The sequence below is a fragment of the Podarcis tiliguerta genome, assembly GCF_965153285.1.
Source record: "Podarcis tiliguerta genome assembly, chromosome: 5".
Taxonomy (NCBI): domain Eukaryota; kingdom Metazoa; phylum Chordata; class Lepidosauria; order Squamata; family Lacertidae; genus Podarcis; species Podarcis tiliguerta.
The window spans coordinates 58,385,671-58,403,628 of NC_139538.1; the positions used below are offsets into that span (position 1 = coordinate 58,385,671).

At 39.7% G+C, this 17,958-nt stretch overlaps 1 protein-coding gene across 2 annotated transcripts in view; it reads right to left on the minus strand.

Annotated features, from left to right (window-relative positions):
• Positions 1 to 11,671: 11,671 nt before the first annotated feature.
• TCERG1L (transcription elongation regulator 1 like) overlaps positions 11,672 to 17,958 on the minus strand; it is a 161,668-nt gene continuing 155,381 nt past the window's right edge. For both annotated transcript variants that reach the window (XM_083443516.1, XM_083443515.1), the window contains exons 12-13: positions 15,832 to 15,950; positions 11,672 to 12,724 (exon numbers count right to left, since the gene is read on the minus strand). In XM_083443516.1, coding sequence (XP_083299642.1) covers positions 12,568 to 12,724; positions 15,832 to 15,950 — 276 coding nt within the window. In that variant the 3' untranslated portion in view covers positions 11,672 to 12,567. The remainder of the gene's footprint in view (positions 12,725 to 15,831; positions 15,951 to 17,958) is intronic.

The following is a 17,958-nucleotide window of genomic DNA, read 5'->3' on the forward strand; positions in this document are numbered from 1 at the left end:
GAAACCCAGAAGCAGGTTTCTGCTCTTGAGCCCTCTGCTGCTGGGTGTGCAAAAGGCGACTCCAGCATCTGCACACAGTGCTCCTGCTAACTGCAAGGCAAATTGCCAAGCAGATGATTAGTGCTGTCAGGCTCTGACAGTGCTGATCATTTCAGGGACGGGACCTCTGGCCTATGCTTAAACTCCACCCCCCCGCAACAGTGACTCACACTGTCGCAGCAGACAGCAAGAGCACTAATTGTAGAGTACAGTGGGGGATATTGTACTGTGCAGATCTGACTACGGCAGAAGGTGTGCAGCCATCTGCTGTGTTAAAACGTACCAGGATCAGGGTTATGACATCTTTCTACGCATTTCGCTACATGTTTCTACCCACTGAGTATGTGATCTTTTGAAACATTCTGTGCTACAAGGAGTTTTGTTTCGCAAACACTTTTTTTTAATGCATCAGGGCTGTTTGGTTTGCTGAGAACAGCTACTTTTGTTCTCTTTTGCTTCTTTGTTCTTCAAATTAGTGGACAAATGCATCAAAATGTAATCTCTGAAAGTATTTGTGTCACTTTTCTTTTTCCCTATAGTGGGGCTGAAAGGCTAGGCTTTCACAGGGTAATAAATTTGCCATACCAGCAGAGGGAAACAATCCACCCTTCTTTCAGCTAAAGAGACTGAAGGTGGAACTGTGAGCTAGGAGAAACCTAGCTCATATTGTTATGATCCAAGATAGGGGGATGCCCAACCAATGCAGGGATAGGAAGAACATGCAGAGGAAAATTGGAAGGTGGGAGGGAGTGCTTAACCCTTTCACCAACCACTCCTTTTCCTCAGCTAGTGAGAAGCATTTCCTTGAGAAGCATTTGTGGGAAGAGAATCAGAGGTCATGGGAGGAGTTAAGTATCCTACCCACCTACCTGTTCTCCCTTGCATACGCTCCAGTCCCCTTCAGTCCTTGCATCCCATTGGGGTGAAGAGGGAGTCAGGACAAAGTTCCTTAGCCAGGTCTGTTCTTGTATTAACACTGCGAGGTATGGATGGGGAAGAAATTGGATTCATTTTGTATTTGAAGGCGAATCCAACCTATTCCACGCTTTCTTAAACACAAACTTAAAACACAGTCGATGCAGTTCTCCAGCCAAGTAATGCAAAAATGCAAATGCAACGTTTCATCAACATGCATACGTTAGTGAAAACAACATGGAAAAAGGCTTTATATTATAGAAAATAGCCTAGCAAAAATGTGTGTATTCGGCAAAATTGCCTACAAAATTGGGTCGAAGAAAGTTGCTGAAATGCTGATGGGTTTCCACGAGGACTTTAAAAAAGGAAACTGATGTGCAGAACTGTATTTAAGACTGGAGAAATGGAGATAAACCAAAACTGACAGATTCGCTCATCCTTATTATCAAGTTTGTTTAAGCCAACCTTAGTTGTCACTTTGGGGATTCCACACATAGTTTATCTGAGAAAAGGTCATGGGGAGAGCTGGGCTTTCGGGGATCAACTGCTGTCTGTCCTCCTGAAGGCTTTCTGTTTTGATCTTCTTAAAACCACAGGGATGCTACCTGCTACCCTTATTTCATGGGTTAGTATTAGGGAATTGTATTTGTATAGCCTCTAGAGGGGAGGAAGAAGGGCTTGGGATTTGCTGCTTCTCCTTTTAGTTGCAGAATCAGCAAGTATCTGTAAGACTCAAAATCTAAACAAATCGTATAGGGAAACAGAGAAGGGGGCAGAATAAGAAAGGAAGAAATGAAAAAGGAGAAAAGAGGGGGAATGAAAATGTCCTCTAGATATCAAGAATATCTACCAAGATATGTATCCAGAATAACTAGGAATAAAACATCTGACAATGCTGTACATTATTTTGAATTCCAGTGATTTATAAATACTATTTTTAGATGAATTTATTAAGGGCACCACCTTTCTCTTAAATAAATTTAGTCATTGTCTCTCAAACTTTCTCCTATCATTGCTTTTTAAATATAAATGTTGAGGAAATTGCCAGTTGATAGCAATTACTTCTTTGATGACTGGAGGGAGTTGTAAATTCCTATTTTTCAGGGATACTTCCTTTTAAAAATGGCAAAAGAGCTCTTTGAGAAGACAGGGGGATGTTATGGGCAATTAAACCTTGTTTTATAGCATCATAGATTTAGAGTTGGAAAGAAACGCGAGGGTCATCTTGTCCATTCTCCTGCAATTCAGGAATCTCAAATAAAGCAACCACGATAGGTAGCCACCCAACCTCTGCTTTAAAACTTACAGTGAAGGAGAGTCCACCACCTTACAAGGAAGTCTGTTCCACTATCTAACAGCTCTTACTGTCAGAAAGTTCCTCCTGATCTCTTTTCTTGTATCTTGAAGCCATTGCTCCATCTTCCATGTGTGAAAGCCCTTTAGATCTTTGAAGATGGCTACCATAGCTCCTATCAGTGTCCTCTTATCCAGGCTAAAGATACCCAACTCCTTCAACTGTTCCTTGGTTTCTAGACCCTTGATCATCTTGGTCACCCTTCTCTGCTCATGTTCCAGCCTGTCAATATCCTTCTTGAATTGTGGTGCTAAAAAGAAATAAAACACCTCTGTCTTCTACATGTCTGGATAAGCTTGCCTAAATGAAAACGTGTCAAAATGTTCTGAAGAGTACAGCAAAGGCGATTGCCTGAATTCCATAAGCAGGGTGTTCCAAAACGTAGGTGCTGCCATACTAAAAAAAAAATCAATTTCTTTCTTTGCTATGGAGCAAGTATTATGTGGCACCTCTGGCAGTGTCAGGTCTATGGATCAAAGCTGTCAAGTGGGCATATATGGGGTAACGTGATCCTGCAATAAACTGGTCCCAAGCTGTTAATGGAATTAGATACTAATAGTATCACCTTGAACTTGGTCAACCAGTACAGATCTCTGAGAAGGGGGGTTAAATGCTGACAGGGTCTCACTCCCACCAGCAACTGTGCTGCAGTATTGTATCTGAACACTGTTGTATTGCCAGTGCTATTTACATGACCACACAACCTGCCGGTTGGTACCAGTTCATAAACGGCAGCTAGTCAGCTAATTCAGAATCACTCTCTTTAGCTAGATATTATGGACCAAGAAATAATAACAAAAGAGGTTTTATGCAAATTATTGCAGGATCCAACCCCCGCAAATCCTACTCAAGTTCATAACAGTTGACTAGTTAATCCAAGGATGGTGAATGTGGTCTATTTGAGCATCATATTCTGTTGTTTATTATTTGGTCCTAACTTGCTCCTTGGCTCTGCCTCTTGTTTTTCCTTGGATCCTACCTTGCTCTTTGGTCCTGATATCTAGCTTGCTCCTTTGTCCTACCTCCTGGCTGATGCCCTAGAATCTGGTTTAAGCTCCTTGGCTTGGTGCAGACAAATGCCTATATCCCCCCACTCCAGATCTTTCCTCTAGCACTAAGTAAATTGTAGAAGCATACTTTGGAATTCTGTTTGGTTTATTATCCTGAAGAATGAGGTAATTTCCAAAGATGGTCAGAAAAATGCAAAGTTTGGCTTTTCTGGGGGTGTGTGTGTGTGTGTGTGTATTATAAAATAAGCAGAACACCATGCATTTTCTTTTTAACATATGCTGTGCCAGTGTAGTTATAATTTATTGCCCAATTTAGAATGATTTTCTTGGAGAAATGCAATGTAATTTTCTACCTCCTCTAGATAAAACCAGATTATCTCCAGTTTATCAGTGCTCATTTTCAGTTTTAATTTAGACAAATGTGAATTCTAACATATTGCAAATGTAGCCCATGATGCGATAGGATTTGAGATCAGCTTACCACTGTGCATATATCTCTGCTGTGACTGGAAGATTTTAATCCACCCTTCTGGAATACAGAATCACAGATATTTGGGAATATTTGTTTTCCCATGGTAGTTTTGCCCAACATCTGAGTTGCTGATTAATGATGCTGAATCTGACTATAGATTTCACTTTTCTGGGTGGGTTTGTAGCATCTTAATTGGATACAGGTGGATGTAGCCTCTCAAAAGGCATACCTGACTCTTCAACAGCTGCAGTCCTTACAAGACACTTGAATTTCATAAGTAGGATGTAATCTAGCTGCTGCTACCTGAAGAGCAAAACAAATAGTCATTTGCAAGTTTATTTGGCATTTGAGAGTTTTGTACTCTTTTAGAAGAAGAAACAACATATTTTGAGCTGCAAATCATTTCAGCTCATTTAGCTGAGAGAGCCTAGTTGATTACCTGTAACATATCCACCATGTGCCCAGAAATATATAGGTCACAATTCAACACAGAATTAGGTGCACTCAGTTCACTAAAATCAATGGGCTTAATCAGACCTTACTATATGCTGTGTTGTGGCTATTATCCTCTCATTTTACCTCTCCATTGTATTTTAATTAATTAAGAAAAGGAGGAATACTCAAGCCAGTGCACAATATATCCTCACCAAAGCGAGTGGGACAAAAATAGCTACTGTGAATTATATTGCAGTTTAGGATGGAATGAAAATGGTGCTTATCTTTATCATAATTCAGCGGCAATATTTATTGGCAGTAAGCACATGTTAGATTGCAGCCACTTCATTGTCTCACACATTTGGCACTTAACAGATGTACAAGACCAGTTAAATACATATATTCTGATGTTATCAGATGTTAACATTTACTCAGGTTTATTCCGATTGGCAGGGAACACCAGATTTGAAAGGTTGTAGGAGAATCTAATTCAAACAAAGTATTTTCAAGTGACAACCAGAATCCGAGATCTTAATTTTTACAGAAGGAGAGAACCTTATATGCAAAGAGGTTGTTGCTAAAGTAAACACATATAGGCTGCAATCCTATATCTCTATCTCTCGGACAGTAATCCTGCGCATGGTACTGTTGACAGTACAGATAAAAACATGCATATGATCACACTGTTATTAACTCTTATGTGGAGTATAAGCCTTCTACAGCAGAAACACAGTCATGAACATCAGTGACACATCAACTTAGGGCAAATTGCATGGGCAGTCTGTGACCCTCCCCAAAAAGAAAGTCCACTTGCTAGTAAAAAAAAGGTTACTATACAGGCATGTGGCACTTTCCCTTTGATCCATTTGCCTTTTGGACCATTCTTTTCACTCTTTTGATACAGCAGTTTTGCAATAGTATCCCTATGCAGCACTGAGTCTTGTGGATTCAAGGCTTCTACTGTGCCAGCACTGGCATGAGGGCAATTGAAGCTGCCATAAGTATGGTGGCAATGAAATACCAGATCTACAAATGTGCATTGTTTTGGAATTGCTACATTGAGCCACCTGACCAAGTAATATCTATTGTGTTTGACAGCTTGATTCCATGGAGTTTGTTCTTGACCTGCTATGCTGGGACTTTTTAACTGCGGACATTTAAGATTGAAACTGAGTTTTGATGCAAGAAAAACATATGATCTGTATTACTTGTCTGGCCCTCCTGTGTAGTGATGGGGGGAAACTTTGATTTGGTTTGCATTTAAAGGTAAATTTACAAAATTCACGCTTTCTGAAATTTGTCTGTCTTTGAATTTTTCAATACAGTTCTCCAGCAGAGTCACATGTTTAAAAAAGCATATATTAATGAAAACCACATACAAAAAAAGCCATATGAGAAATGGCTTGGCAAATATATGTATATTAGGATAGATGGTCTAACCCTTTCACTCTGCACAATTTCCCCAATGAAAACCACCCTCCTCAAAATATCCTCCTCTTTTGCCCAAGGAAGGGATGCTGCTTCTCTCTGCTTGCATTCCAGGGTAGAATTCTGCTTTTCATGCCTTAAGAAGCTACTTATCCCAGGGCAAATAGAAATTAAGGATGGAGAGGACATGAAGTGCAGGAGAAACAGTTAACTCCATGCAAATATTGTAGCTGGATTTTCAAAAAAATAAATAAGTCTGCACATTTAATGACTACCTTGTTTAATCCTAATTTTGGGTATCTGGATGTACGTATAAGATGAGAGAGTAGTAGTCCATTTTTTCATGACTTAAGAACTTACTTATTTTCCCCACCTTTCCTTGGCCTCTCAGCCTGAGGTAATTCCCTGCCTTTCATGGTTCAATAAATTCTATGCAAGTTGAGCAATGAGGGTGGAGAGGCTTGATTCGCCTTCATGCTCCTCAACCTTGCAACATAAATAAATAAATAAATGAATAAATAAGCCAGCCTCAGCTTTTGCAAACATTTGAGACAGTTTTGCATGTATCCTCACTCTCAGCACAGAGAAAGGGAAGGAAGGAGGTCCATTAAAAGTTCCTAGTCTTTGTAATTGCTAGTATCTTCGTCATTGTTAATATCTCATCGTTGATCCAGAACCTATCAAAACAGGTTCCTTGGTTTTGGAAGAATTGCTTCCCTAAACATCCATTCTTGTAGCCTTGCGAGGATCGCTTCCTTCCTTCACATCCCCCATTGCTCTTTCTTTCCTGCCCCCAACCACCTCTGCCCAGCAGCTTGCTTAGGTCGTTAGTGACAAGCAGGTCATTACATTGGCTACAAGCTAGCAGACAATCAGAAACTGATTCTGAGTCATGGAAGCCAATAGATGATGCCCCTTTTTGATCTCTGAGCAGATGCTGCTAATAAAAATGACCCCTGGAAACAGTGCGGGCAGTTCTTGCAATGCGTGTTTGTAAGCAGAAAAAGAAAGGGTTTCCTTTTTTGGTAGAACTGCATTGGAAAAGCAATGTACTGGAAAGAGAACAGCCTTCGAGAGTGGCTAATAGGTAGGAGCAACGGGAGAGCAGATAATTCAGAATTGAAACAACACAAAACTACTTCCAGAACCCTCTTACTCTTTAACAAGGAATTATTTCTTTGCAACCTGAATCGGTTCTGCTAACACCACATTCATCGTTCCTGATAACATTTCCTTAAGGTTTATCCTGAAATTAAAGCCTTTAATTATGAAATAATAAGGAAATTGTTGCCTGCTTTGACATAATTCATTCGCTTGAAACAACTGCCCCAAAATGAATGGGTATATCTTAAAGGTAGAGTGAACATACCAGAACTGAAAAAACTCCCCCTCTGGTTGAGCTGGTTTATGAAATAATAATATGAAATAATATTCTTAATTTATAATAATATTCTTCTTGATTTCCCTAATTCTGAGGAGTCTTCTAACTGATGGGTCCTCTGATCATGCGATGGAAGGTGGAACTGAAGATAAAATAACAAAAAAGCAGGTGTGAAGGTCATCACTATTGTTGTGTGAATGCATTGGAAACAGTTAAGCAATTTAAACCACAGTTAAGAAATTAATCAAAATCTTACTTAAGAGCATAAGGGATCAATCCTAAAATTATAACATTCAGCACAGTCAATGACAGTAGCTCAATGCAGATAAGGCACACCACATGCTAGGTGAACTGGGCTAATATATCCAGATTTCAATAGGTTTTTTAATATTAAAAATGTCATTGAACAAATTCAGTACAGGGCTAGAGTGCCTACATATTTTATACTGAATACTCTTGAGGGTATTTTAACAAGGCTGTTAAGTCCCCCTCATAAATGATTCTCGTTTGGAAATGTTAGCACAATGAAGGACTTCAAGCAGGAGCAACTCCTCTCTCTCTAAAATTTTGATGCAAAAGCATGGTTTTCATATATGCACTACTATATCATCAAAGCTTGTTGTGATGGCACATGTTGAGGCAAAACCTTGATAGGATTGTTCAGTGCCTGGATGGTAGATTACCCAGCATGCTGTGTATGCAGCCTCCAGTTCCATATTGGTGGAAAAGAGGGATATAAATGAAACACATCCATGGAGGATGGTTGGGGTTTTGCCTGATGGCCCAGATAGCCACACATTCAAAGGCATCTTGTGACTCTTACGTATTTGTGTTACTGGGCAAATTGGGCAAGTAACTTTGTGTATAAAAGGGCTCAGGTTACAGCATACTGTGTGGGTCATGGTAGGAGATTACAGGAATTTATTTATTTTTAAATTGTTTTTATTAGAGGATTTTCTTAGGTGACAAAAGTACAGCGTTCTGTTTTCAGTTCATAAAGTCCTTTCTACAGGTCAGTTCCATTCAGTGTGAGACACTGCTTTTGTTTCAAGCAAATAGGTTATTTATTTATTGTTGGCAGTGCAAGGGATGGAGGCCCCATGGTTTGTTGCAGTGTGTTTTATTTGTAAATACGGAGGGTCCGCTTAGCCATATTGATTCGTATGCTGTCGTGGGGGAAATAGCTCATTATCCTGTTGGGCTGTATGTGTCATAAAGGTGAGTCACATTGGGGTGAAGGCATCCTTTTGTTTCTCCCAGTCCTAGTTTAAATTTGTTAGTTAACTTTTCAAGTAGGGTGGTTTCCCATTCAGTTTGGTACACTGGTACCAAGTGGTCTATGTTCACTCCTGATAGGTCCCTCCAATGTCTCGTTATGAAGATGAAAATTAATTTATATACCACAATTGTCAAGAAGGCTTCTAAGCGGCTTACAAGTATAAAATCAATCTTAAAAGAATAAACATTAGCAATGTGCACTGAGTCTAGCTGCAGCCCAGCTCACAAACCAATCTGGGGCGATTTGGGTGGCTCTGGGTTTCGGCTGGATCGGGTTGAGACAACCCTGGATCACCCCAGCCTGACCAATCGGGCTGTCAAAAGGTGTGGCAGCCAGGGGACCGGAGTGGGAGAAGCCACAGGCAGCCTCTACAGGGTCTGCTTCATCAGGACATTCCTTGCAGAGAATTGAACCTAGAAGGATAGAACTCTCCACTAAATTGAGTTCGGGCTCAGGTTGCCTGTGGATCAGATCAGAGGGTGGTGTTTCGCTGGTTGTGCAGTTGAGTCATATGCATGTTTACTCAGCCCCACCCTGGCCAGACAGATTTACTGGGGGTTTCAGCCCCTTGGCTTGTAGTGGAAAAGGTATAATTTGTTTCTTACTGTAATATGATTCCTTTCTTGCAATTTTTGGTCACACACCAGAATAATCATAGAGGAAAAAACCAAAGCAAAGGGCTTTGTCAATCATCCATTTTAGGTATGACTGCCAATACAGGTTTGAGTGACCTGTGGGGGTTTTTTTGGAACTTGAGTCTTTCTGCTTTCATTTTTTTTTAAAAAAAACGAAATCAGTACTTTTCTAGCTCAACCTAATATGCTTGCAACATCAGACAGAAATGGGAAAACAAATTAAACCATTAAAGTGCTTGTTTTTATTATCATTGTTCCAAAGTGAATTTCAATAATGTTAGAACTAGTTTTAGACTTTTGAATATTTTGCACTGCCTTAACTGGCTGAAATACTTGTTGATGCAAGAGAAATACACACCAACCATTATTCATGGCTTTACATATAGTACATACCCTCCAACATTTCTCCAGTGAAAATAGGGACATCCCATTCCATAATGATAATTTTACTATTTACACCCCACACATCTTACTGGGTTGTCCCAGCCACTCTAGGCACTCCAACCTATATAAAAGCAACATTAAACATTAAAAAACTGCCCTATACAGGGTTGCCTTCAGATGGCTTGGAGTCAGCTAACTCCATACCCTCCAACATTTCTCCAATGAAAATAGGGACGCCTAGACATGACTAAATGACAACAACAACAAAATTATTTGTGTGTGTGTGTGTGTGTATATATATAAACAACAACAAAAAGGAAAAGTAAGACATTTTGGGATCAAATCAGAAACTGGGATGGCTTCTCTAAATCAGGGATGTCCCTGGAAAATAAGGACACTTGGAGGGTCTGATAGTACAACTGTGAGTACATAATGTGGCTTGGCACACATGTCTGTGATATGCATAGAAATAAGAGCACAATACAGGCACAGCTAAACACATTAAAGTGCCATCATCCTCAGTGGGTGAATCCTCGTGCACTTAAATTACTCCCATTCACATAAATTGCACTTAAAAGTGTTTTACTTTTGGTTGGATCATCACCTATCTGCAGCCAAAGTTTGTAAGATAGCTGTCTGACTTTTCAGTACGCATATTTAACAGTGAAAATTTTCCGTCACTATCATAACTCAGCTAAACACATCAACAGGATGCAAGTACTAAAATAAAAATAAAAAATACAGCATCTGTGGCCCAGTGTAAGTACATAAAAGGATCATGCCGGAAAGTGGTTTCAGTTCTCATTCCTAATAATTTTACTCAGAGCAACAAGCGCCTTCAGATATTGAACCACTTATGGAAGCAATATTGATGGGCTTTGCATTGCACCCATACGCCAAATAGAAAATGTCCACCTACTCAAAAAGATTTGCATTTCAGTGTGAAGGAAGAAATCAGCAGCCATTAGAAATGAAATAACAGCAGACTGATAGGGCAAATAATCTACCATAGATGGTGGATGAATTGAAAACAAGAATACTAATGTTCCCAGAGCTTTTGCACATGCACGATCTAATTAATGCTCACTAATTGTTGTTAGTGTTGTTATTTCTATATGGCATGTGCAGGTCTGAGGTTCAGGAGATAGCTGAGGTTTGAATGAGGGATTCAACCTTGAGCCACCCTGATAAAAAAAACAAAGTCTTGAAGGAACAATAGGGGTCACAAAGCTTGGGATCCCAGCCGAGGCTGCAGTCCTATGCACCGTTACCTAGGAGTAATATTTATTGAACACAATTGGACTTACTTCTAGGTAAAGACAGATGGGGTTGTGTTATAAATGCAGATGAGGGACATGCCCCTCTGGCATTTTTCCTCCTAATATTTTTCTTTAATCAGCCAATTTCATCTATGGAAAAAATGGATTTTCCTTTCTCTTTTATTAATGAGATCAGCCCTTCCTCGCAGTCATGCTGCAACAGTGCTACCAAAAAGATAAAGCTTCTATAAGAATGTGTGCCTGCCAGCAATTACCATAGCTAGTAAAAATCTATATTTCAAGTACAATTGAGGACTGACAGGAACATGCCTAGGATTTTCTTTTTTGGAGGAAAGAGTTCTTTGGCTCAGAAAAACACACACACACAGCCTTTCCACAGCAACATAAACATGCACAAGAGCTACACAGATTTTGATGTTCAGCCTCCAGCGGCTTTATAATGTTCACCCACCATTATTAAATCAATACCCCCTTCTTTGGGGAGGAAAGGAACAGTTTATGGGAAATTTTGATAAAAACAAAACACCACCTGAAACGCCAGTCTTTACAGTCGGATCTTCCTTGGATGTACAACCACCTTTTCTGCTAATGCTCTTTAAAGCTAAGTATATTCTCGCTCCTCATGTGGTGCTTGTTTTGAGCAGAGAAAACAGCTCTGTCCTTTTGTGACAGAGAAAAGCTTATTTCTTCAAAGAAAGAGGAAGAAACAACTACAGAAGCTTCTTTTGCTTTAGCTGGTGAAACGAGATCTAAGCACATGGTTACAGAATGATGCTTCAGTTCACAGGGAAAAGATTGCTTTCTTCACAATATGCTATGGAGCTCATTAGTATATTATTTACCCACAATACTTACAAGCTTTCCTTCTCCTTCCTATTTGGGAATGTTTACACCAGTGAAGCTTGAAGAGGCTCCATATTGTTTGCCATTCATTTGTACTGCAAACTTGTGACTGTGGTACGTAGATAAAACAATCACCCGGTAGTCTTAAAATATTTATTAATTAAAAAAAAGTTAAAATATTTGTTTATACAAAGATGAGACTAATCTCATGCAAACTCTTCGCATACAGTAAAAATAACTCAAATATTAGTAGGATGGATTTACAAAATAACTTCTTTATAGTAGCTTTTTAATAGAGAAGTGCTGCGCTGTTCAGTGTGCTTGGAGCACCATCCAGAATAATTTACTTACAAAGCCATTTCTTTTCTTTTTTTAAAAAAAAGATTTATACATTGTTCTATGGGGAAAGGTGCCAAGATTTTCACACTCTTCACTATGGTTAACAATTAATACCTTATTACTACTACTACCCATAAAACTAGACTTAGACCTATGAACATTGAGTAATGATATCCTCAATACCACTGAACCTTGGGACCATTGATGTTTAATGTACAAAGCTGCCCAAACATTGCTGTGCAGCAGATTCCTAAGCACCTTTACTAGGAAGTAAGGTCCAGGGAGCTCAAGGGTTCCATACTTCCAAGTAAGGATGCATAGGAGTACAGCCATAGATATTTTTTCTTAAATGGTTAAAGAAAAAAAAAGTATTGAGATCATTATGGATGGCATCTGCTTCTGCTTAATTACAAATCACATCGGATTTAGAATTTGTGTATATTACAAGTAATTTGCATAATTAAAACAATTAAGGGACTGACATATCATGGTAATTAGAAATGCATCAAACTTGAATGTTGTACAAAAGAGAGCTTCAATATGAAACATTAAGTCTCTGAGAATGAAGTATCCTACAGATTCCTGCACAACAGTCTTGGACATACTTGCACCGAACCTTCCTCTGTGCACAGATGGCAATTTGGGTTGTCTGGCTTTCCTCTAAATTGCTGGGATCCAAAACGCAAAACGGTGACACAAAATGCATGCCATTCATTTATTCCGCTGTAGATGCCACAGTATTTGACTTGCGTTCTTTTCTGCGTGTCTTCTTTTTATCTCATTTTCCGTAGCCGTATCCTGTTCTCTTTGTCTCTCTTTTTAAGGATAAGTATGAATTGGTTGAAAAAATGCTCCTGGTCTTTCTTCTTCTGAACAAGCCGAAACCGCTGATCTGTGCCATATTTCTCTGCAAATTCCTTAAATGTTGTCCTGGGGAGCAGGTGGGGGAAACCAACATAAGCTACATTTTCGCAAAGCTCTTTGTTTGTCAATATATATATTCTAATTCTTTGGCCCTTCATTATGTGTTCACCTTTCTGCATTGAACTCATTCTTAATGTGTCTTGTCATTGTCAGTAATGTTGGAAGTAGAAATGTGAAAGCCAAAATGTTGAAGTCTCATTGATCTACCCAACTTCTCATCCCAAGCCATTATTTTCATTCTGCAGAATGTAGACATACTTATCGATTGCAGGAAGCTTGATTAATAATTAGTTCACTGTGGACCATCCACAGTAATTGGATAGGATTCTCAAAAATTAAGAATGTAAATTCTTCTTTAGCTTCAGCCTGCCAATCGAAAGGATGTGACCCACATAATTTTAGCTGGAGTTAACAACACTATAAAAATTTACAAGGCGGAGACTTTTGTCAGACTCCATTTAATGAAATGCCTTTTGACTCCAAACTGAGAAATGGGGATTGGATCTATTTATTTTATTTTATTGCCATGGACCCTTAGAAGGAACAAATCAGAGGCATAAATCTAGCATAGATGAATGGGGAATAGTGTGATTTTAACATATGGAAACTGAAATATTCGCTTATATTTGTGTTCCAAAAGGTTTAATTTTGTATTAATGTCTTTCCTGTGATCTGTTCCCTGGCTATGAAAGCTAGTCACTCTTGAGCTTCAGTCTCAGTTCCCTTTGGATTCCCCACCCTCCTTTATTTTATGTTTCTGTGTGTTGCCTGAGGGAGTGTAAGTGGGCAGACCTCTATGGGAGACCTTGCTATGGAAGTTCTTTGGCTGCCATATTTGGAGCCAGGGAGGAATTTGCCAGCAGATTAATTGGGTCTGTTTGAAGGCTTTGCCTCCTTCATGGCAATTATCACAACTTACTGGCGGATAAGGCATTGGGTTGGCTCACTGGACAGGGAGTGGCCCTACCCTGCTCCACACTACCAGAGTATCCCCTTAGTGAGATCCTGGGGGAGGGGCTCCTTGTCCTTGTTGGGGGCTGATGGGCCGTAGTACATCAAACAGTGACCGTGGGAGGTTGCGCTGGTTTGATGCATGTGGGACAGCCCTTAACCTTGGTCAACCATCAACCAGCAGTCGGACTGGTTGATTTCAGGTTACATTCCCAATGCCTACACCAAAACCTGTTCACATCTGTAATCAATAAAACTGTGGCCTGTTTACGCCCCAATACTGCTGTCCTGTTTTACTGCCATTGCTGTTATGTTCAGCCTCCACCTGCTCATGGCTTCACTGTGCCTGGGGCTGCAAAACCTGTGCTATATAGGACTGAAGCTAATTGCTTCAGGCTCAGGGCAGAATGGGTTCAGGGCACACAGAGACAGAACCCGCAGAGGTGATTGTGTTTGTGCAGAACCCCTATGTTGCTTTTCATGAAGTTGAGCCCCTAGTTAACTCTTATCACTTTAATCCTGGGGTAGGTGCAGTGACCATAAATACTGCAGCAGCTCCCAGAGAGTTTTGTTCTTATAAAATGAACACAAATCTGCCCCTGCCATTCTTGTCTAGCTATCACATTATTCTGAAATGTTTTTTGTTAGATTGCCAAAGGAATACTTTTACTCATACTATCAACAGAAGCTGCAACTATATTGTTTATATCGGTATCTGACGGCATGCACAATTCTTTAAAATGCTAGTTAAGAGACAACCTTCATGTTTTATTCTTTATATTTGTAATGTGAAGCTTCATTATCATAAAGAATCTATCTTGATGATTTGCAAATTCCGTTAAGAGAATCACATTTTTTCACGAAGGGATTCTCAACAGCTTTTATGGAAAACAGCTTAGGAGAAGCAAGTAAGCAACCATTCAAAATCTTACATTTATTGTACAGTACTGACGATAAATTCTTATGTGGAAATAATTTGGGTTTTCTCAAAAGGCCGGCAAAGGAAACGCTTTACTGATTTTGCATTATAAACACACTCTTGTACTTATACACACTGCAAGCACTAATCACATCTGCAATTGGGTTCCTTAGTCAAAAGCATAATGAACTACTGCAATGGATTTTTAACAAGTTGTTTAGTATGATATGAGAAAAGCTACAGATCAAATCATCAAATTTAACATATGACTATGAAGATCTCAATCAGCACATTGGCTCTGATACTTAGTGCACCAATATATGAACATTTTGTGACTATGGACATCAAACACTACATCTAATATAAAATATACACCTTATATACATAATCTATAGAGATGCTACTGGCTATAAAGTTTAGATCTTCCTGCATGGTTGAGTTGAGAACTGAAGGAAAGGAGAGTTGGTGAAGACTAGCACTGAACTGACATTGTCAAAAGTTCAGCCTTAATTGAGGGAGAGGTACAGCTTGCTGGAACACCCACACACTTCCAGTTGGTGGGTGAACATCTGAGAGGTATTCTGGTGGGGGAAGATGGCTACCACAAAATGGCACCCACCGGCAGAATTTAATGGCCTATGAATGGAGTCGTGGGAAGGAACATAGGAAGCTGTCTGAGACTGAGTCAGGCTCATTGGTCCATTTAGTTTGTTTTCACTGTCTGGAAGTAGCTCTCCAGGGTTTCAGACATGTCTCCCCACTCCTACCTGGAGATGTTGGGGATTGAACTTGGGCCATTCTGCATGCAAGACAGATGCTCTACCACTGAGCTATGGCCCTTCCTTATGAAATGGCTCAGGACATGTGACCTAGTCCAGAGGGGCTATAGTGGGCACCATATAACAGGATTTTGAGGTTTCATATGCAATTCGCCATAAAAGTTTTGAAGTTTGCCTATAAATGTGAATTGAATCAAATTTCTCCTCATCCTTAACCACACCTTAGCTTCTAGTTCAACGTGCACTAAGCACAGCTACTGTGCAAAAGCTTTAAACTATAATGGGGCTTCCTCAGATCTGCCTGGAGTTACAGGGCTTGCTGCATGGTATCTAGTGCTTCAAATTTGAAACAACAATATTCACATTCAGCACTGCATAGATTTCTAGGCCAAACAAGCATAACCCAATTCTAGTCAGTGTCTAAGATTCTTAAATAAGATCAATGCCAGAAAATAGTTCCATACCGTGGTGATAATTTAGATTCCTCCAGAAGCTTCTTAAATTCTTCTTTGGCTAGCAATAACTTATTTTTCTTTTCCTTGTATTCTTCTCTTATTCTGGTCTTGACAAACTGTTCAAATATCTTAGGTGGAGAATAAGAAAACAAAAGTAACACATTATTAAATTTGCTAAATTGATTGGTGAAGTTCATATGGGCTTCTAGAACAAAGGTGGTGAACCTGTGGTCCTTCAGATGTTGAAGGCAACAACTCCTGTCACTGCTGACCACTAGCCTGATAGAAGTCAGAGTACACAGCTTAAGCATCCCTGTTCTACAAACAAAGCATGGTTCTGAAGCACACCTCCTTTCAATAATTGGAGAATGGGGACTAACATGAAAGCGTTTCAAAGAGAAACCATTGCATGAGAACCTCATTCAATTTTGTCTATGGAGAGTTGTTTTAATCTACACCCACACCAAAAAGCAGCAGTATATAGTATAACCAATGTATTGTTATTGGCATGACTACAGTCCTATGCAGTGTCCTGGGAGCAAGGTGGTCTCAGTGCAGCTTACTTTTGACTACATTAGCTCAACCTGTAACTCACATTGAGCTCTAGCAAAACATCTTCATCTAGTTCAGGCACAGCCAACCTTTGGCCCTCCAGATGTTTTGGACTACAATTTCCATCATTCCTGACCACTGGTCCTGTTAGCTAGGGATCATGGGAGTTGTAGGCCAAAACATCTAGAGGGCCACAGGTTGGGGATGTCTGATCTAGTTGCCTGAAACACAACCTTTAACTTTTTATTAGAAATGCAAACAATCTTGCAAGGCACTAGCTGTTGGTGTGATGTAGGAACCCCAGATGTTATCTTTCCTTTTGCTCTGGAAAATGTCCCAGAGCTGCACACATTTACATTCCCCCTCCACTACACCACTGATCAGCAACATCTGAATCAACTCTTGAAATTGTTTGTTCTAACTCCAGGGGTTTCACAACAGCTTTTTGGAGTTTAATCAGGGAAGGTTTCGAGACAAAGCTTGTGATTCAGCAGTTGAATTCAGGTTGGACAAGGTCCTGAGTTCAGTTTAGGGTGTGCATTTGGAACAAGTTTGTTTTTTAAATGGAATGAATGAGATCTTTTTAGTCCATTTGTTACAAGCTGAACCCAAATGTGCAAGAACTCAAAATGTGAAGCTATGGATTTGGTGCAATTTGGTGTCGTCTTTGCTATTTTCTTCTTGTTTCAATGGATGGAGTGCTAGGGGAAAGCAGGGGGTGGGGAACTGACTTATTCTGTAGCCATCATAAGAACGCTTGAACATATGAAGATTTTGCTGGATCAGGTCAGTGGCTCATCTAGCCTGGCATCCTGTTCTCACCATGCCTAATTAGTTGCCTATGGGAAGCCCAGAAGCAGGGCCTGAATGCAACGACATGCTCCCCTCATTACACTCTGATAATCTGATGTTATTTTCTTAGTCTGTGTTTTGGGGCAAAATAATGATATAAAATATGGAAGTTATTGGCAGTGGAAGAGAATTTGGTTCTCTCATTGGAATCAATGGGAATCAACAGAAATTGGAATGGCAAAAAAGAACCAACACCATGAAAAAGCAAAAGGAAGGAAGTTTTCAATCATGAAAATGAATAGAGCAACAAAACTGTTGCTGACATCACACACCCCTAGTTCAGTTCCCAGCAGTTCTAATCAAGAGGATCTAGGTGTCAGACATTAGGGGGAAACTCTGCAGGAGGCCTTAAATAACTGTTGCTTGTTGGATCATACAGCACTGGGCTCAATGAACTAATGTTTGGCTCTGTTTCATAAGTTCATAAAGGGACTTTGGCAAATTGCTGGTAGGCATGTAAATGAAGCAATGCTATACTTTTTGATGGCACCTAATAGTAATTGATTTGACAGGTAATATCTGCCTGCAAAGGGAAATTGCTTCACAAAGACAATTTTACTTCTGTGTGCCTTAGTACTCCTAGTGTATGTTCCCCAAGGCTCATAATATCATTTCTTTTACATCTGTAGAGTAATCATTGTTAATCTGCTGTGACCTTTTCACAGTAATTGATCTGTGAGATGAGATGAAATACCAATAAAACAAGAGAAAGTTCAATCCACAATCCAATTC